General features: G+C 40.1%; 1 protein-coding gene across 5 annotated transcripts in view; it reads right to left on the bottom strand.

Moving 5' to 3' along the window:
* Nucleotides 1-4,642, bottom strand: part of LOC311207187 (uncharacterized protein) — a 22,599-nt gene extending 17,957 nt beyond the window's left edge. For 4 of the 5 annotated variants that reach the window (XR_014618253.1, XM_084283106.1, XM_084283107.1 and 1 more), the window contains exons 1-3: nt 4,292-4,642; nt 807-875; nt 320-350 (exon numbers count right to left, since the gene is read on the bottom strand). Coding sequence is in view for 4 of the 5 variants with exons in the window: in XM_084283106.1 (XP_084139232.1) it covers nt 320-350; nt 807-875; nt 4,292-4,342 (151 nt within the window). In the remaining variant the exon portion in view is untranslated. The remainder of the gene's footprint in view (nt 1-319; nt 351-806; nt 876-4,291) is intronic. The other variant, XM_084283108.1, reaches the window with a different exon arrangement.

Raw genomic sequence — 4,642 nt, 5'->3', positions numbered from 1 at the left:
CATAAGCAGGAAAAGTTATAGTTAGACCCTCATGACCCTCATTCCTAGACATTCAATCTTGAATGTCTTTGAGGTTTCTCAAATTTTTAAATGTAGGCAATCGTTAGTATTGTAGCTAGTGCATTTTAATAAACTTTGCTCACATTAATTTTTCACTGTAGGATTATACAGTTATATCACTAAAGAACACAGGCCAGTTCTTTAAGCAGAAATCTTGAGAAAGATTTGTTTTTTTCTTGTTTCATAAACACCTGAATTAGGGAAGGGAGAAAAGTGCTCTTATAATATAGAATAGGACCTAAAAAAATCTTGCACTTACCAATACCATGAGCTTTCAGTGCTTCTTCAACCTAAGTTAGTGAATTATCAACAAGCAATGAAGAAAAACAGTCACTTAAGGTTCAAAAGATAGCAATGTAAAAGTATCTTTGTTTATGAAATGAGTTAGATTAACACTAACACCTTAGATTACCTCAAGAAAATTACACTATACTCAAAAATATATTTTCCCTAGGTAGTCTATCATTTAAATAATTCCATTCTGCATTTATTGTCAGTCCTGCATTCTGATGTATTCTCTGTCTCTACCAATCCAGAATACAAGACACAAAGTTTTATCCATCTTTTCTGATGTTACCAATGTATAAAAATAATTCCACTTTACTGCAGTAAACAAAATAGTGAAGCAACAAAACAAGTTAAATATCTGAACTCACATACTCTAAAAAAGATATTTCAACCCCCCGTTCTATTGCTAAATCAATCTATAAAATCTGACAAAAGGTGCACTCAAAAACTGATCTTACCGTCTTATGCTTGAATCCGAGGAAGTGAGTCTGCAAGTTTAATGCAGAAGCACACCAGATTTTGCAAATCTAGGTTAAAGAGAAGAAGTATTTCTGGCATTGCACGTAAACCAGCAGAAAAAGAATATAACTGATATCAAAACAAATCACAACTGCTATCAAAAAGTCAGTGTAGGCAAGTTCTATAAAAGTGTTATTTCTCTAAGACAAACTAAAGAACTTTACTAGACTTCAACGAGAACTTTCCTTCATGAGGTCCTACAACCACCAAATAGCCATGTGATGAAAAGGAATCTCCATGTTGCATAAAAGTTTCAGACGTCACCAGAATCCCACTGCTATCTCATGGCACATTTTTGCGTGGATAAGCCAAGACAGATCCAAGATCTTCCTCACACCCTATCAGCTATGTCTGAACCAGAGGCAGTGCATACCTGTCACAAGCCTATACATGTGTCCAAAGCCAGTTTTTCTCAGAGCAGCACCCAAACTAACAGATTTGTGCTCTGATCTGTTTGGGGCCTGTCTTACTCATATGCACATGAAGTGTTTTGGTCATAGCTGGTTTATTTCCAAATATTTCCGACTCATATGAAAAAACATCTTTAAAAACAACAGCAGTAAATCTGAGAAACAGATACATTAGGATTTTATTTTTTTCCTAATGAGGAGCTGCAGTTTAATTTTCCACTTCAAAAGAATGCCTTTATCTAGAAACATAATATTATTTCAATTAAATTAAAATTACTAATTATTTAATAAAATTATTGCCTGTCTTGACACAACAAAGCCAAACGTGCAAAAGACAGCAAAATAATTTGATGCCAGTGCTATACAAGGAGAGAGGAAAAAAAAAAAAAAGGTAAAATAATAACAACAACAAAATAAAATGAGTTGGTAGGAATCTTCATGCCTACCCAGAAAATCCGCCTGAAGGACCCTAAGAACACAAGATGTCGTAATGTATCTTCCTATCTTCTCCACCAGAACAGCAGCAAATATAAGCCTCAGAGCAAGAAGACAAGCTCAAGATTCTTAAATCCTATCAGAAGATTTCAATGCACCTGCTGCACCTACAGCTCTATCTTCCTGGGTTCCCATATTCCTATGCTTCCTTGCATTCCTGCTCCCTGAATCCTTTTGAAAGGGTAGCTTTGTCTTCTTGATGTCCATTAAGTGTGTAAAAAATGATTCAAGACAAAACCAAACTTGACTGATTTATGCATATACAAAGAAGATAACAGTATCCCTAACATTTATTTTTAGAAGTGACCACAGTAACTTCTTGTATGTGCTTTAAAAAAATTGAAATATGCATAACTAAAGTATGGTCAAGGTGCAAAAGCAGAAAGATTTCCTGTCCCATTCAAAAATGTTTATGAGGAAAGCGTTTCATCTTCCTACCTTACCCGAGCCATGCATTTCTGTGCCAGATACTCTTCTGTCATGCCTCGGAATACAAAAACCCAACAAGACATCCCACGCCCTTCCACTATGGGATCAACATCCAAGAGTCTCATCTACCCTGACAAAGGAGTAGAGTTCTCAGTCTCTCACAGCTGGTTTCCAGTGCCCTGGCACTCCCGTTCACCAGAGTCAATGCCACAAAGATGCAGAACCTGCTGAGATGCAGGAACTGGTGCATCTCCCCCTGTGTTCGCTAAGAACTTAAAATTGTCCCAGCACTGCTGTCTACCTGCCACAACCCTAAACACCAGGCCCACAGCTGGTCTGGCCAGAGATTAATGGGCAGGTGAACCTATGAGGTCCTGCAACCCTGTGCAGGACAGTGGTGTAAAACAGCTGAAGGCAGCAGGAAGTTTCTCCCAGGAGGAAAATGGGCTCTCAGGGAGGTGGATCAGTGCTTAAAAGAAAACCATGTAAAAGCAGAGGCTCTAGGATACAAGATAGCACCACTGCTCTTCTCTCTCATGTCATGTTTATACACTAAAGAGCTACTGAAGCCAGAAATAGAGCATGGAGTCCAGCAGTAGCCAGACAGCTGACCACAGAGTCCAAACCCAAATGACCACTCTAATACTCATTCTGTATGCTAATCTCTGTGTTTTGGTAACACCATGTATTAGCAATCTGTAAAATGAGAAATCTCCATGAAAAACCAAGCAAGCAAGCAAGCAAACAAAAACCATAACCATGGAAACACACAAACTTTTTTTCATTCTTGTTTTCTATCCAATTAGAAATAAAGAAAATGTTTTGCTTTGTTTCTTTTCATTTGAGCCTCTAATGGACTGCAAGAAAGAAGTTTTATTACTCAACATATACTTTAGTATTCATGCCCCTGCTCAAAGATACTTAGCAGGTGTATTGGCAAGATTGTTTCAAGCAGACCAGTGCCCTGGGTAAACTAAGGGAAAGAAATAACATTTTGTAAATAACCTAAACATTTTTACCTATAAAGATCTATTTTTGGAAGGGAACTCCCAGCACAGCTTCTTGAACATTATCAAATTATCAACAATAGCAATAACCTACCTAAAACTAAGAGACTATTCTCATGTTAACGTGTTGTGTATTTGCACAAGATGTAATGGCAAAACTTTACAGTTAGTAATAGTTATTATTTTCACAATTGGTAAACTTCAGAACCCTAACTATCTGAACTGCAGATACTTTTTGTTGAGGTTTCAGAAAAAATAATAGAGCAATTACTAAACTTGTAAGTTTATAAGGATCTCATAAAATCAACAATAGGGAAAGTACATTAAAAAAGATTAGAGAACACATAGGCAGGAATATTGTACAATAAAGGTTACTAACCAAAGCTGATCCAAGTTAAAAATGTAAATATGCTAAAACTGAGCTGAAGATGGGCAAACCATCAACCCAACACTGTCACAAGCCAACTTGAACATAGCTCCTGCTTCGTCTGGTGTTCAGCAAGAAGTAGAACCAGTACAATCACCAAAACTGCCCACGTTTGATTTGAATGCAACACGACGATGCATTCACATCAAGATGCCATTACTTCCCTTCAGCTTCCTCAGCATAATGCTTTGCATCACGAAGCTGAACGAAGCCGGATAACAGGGAGCCAGCAGCAAAACTGAAAGAGGAAGGCTAAGAGGGGAGGAAGAGCTGGAAAAGACCTTCTCCTCATGGATTAATTCGCTATACAACCAAGAAAGACGACTGGGAAAGATGACTTTTGGTCTGAGGAAGCCCCAGGCTGCCAGCAGGTCAAAAGCAGGTAAGAAGGAGGCTGCAATGCAAGGCTGCTTTAAAAACCACGTCAGCTGTAAACAACTGCTGTCCTGTACAAATTCTCTCTGTGTGGTGAATGTCAGGCTGTTATTCTGTACTAATAACCGGAATAACTTATTTTTGAAAAGGTGAGGGAGACGTATCAGGGCAAAAACATGGTCAGGGATTCCCCAGAAGGAAAAAAGGCACCGGTTTATCTCACGATAAAGAGTTCAAACTCGGTTCAGTTCAATTTCACGTTAGTTACGAGCAATACTCACGTTGCAGTAGAAGGGGTTTACCTGCTTCTTGATCTCAGCTTCGGGGTCCATGGCTGCGTTTGAGATGATACAGCAACCCTAGGGCAAGTACCGAAATAAAAAATACTATTATTTTAGAGTCGGGAAATCGCCCAGATCCCCAGGAAACAGGCAGGGAACCCCTGGAGCTTCCCTCGGGCAGCACAACACAGCCGGCAGCAAGACAAAGCCGGCGGCCGCCGATCTCCCCCCCGGCCCCGGGGCTGCGGCGCCCGCCTCAGGGCCGCCACATGGCGGCCGCTCCCCGCCGCCACAGCGGGGGGACAGCGGGGAAGGTGGCGGCGGTGGCAGGGCCCTGGCGGCACGGAGAGC

Source organism: Netta rufina (genome assembly GCF_964035555.1).
Source record: "Netta rufina genome assembly, chromosome: 2".
Taxonomy (NCBI): Eukaryota; Metazoa; Chordata; class Aves; order Anseriformes; family Anatidae; genus Netta; species Netta rufina.
The sequence above is the reverse complement of the archived record's forward strand: the minus strand, read 5'-3'. Positions and strand labels throughout refer to the sequence as shown.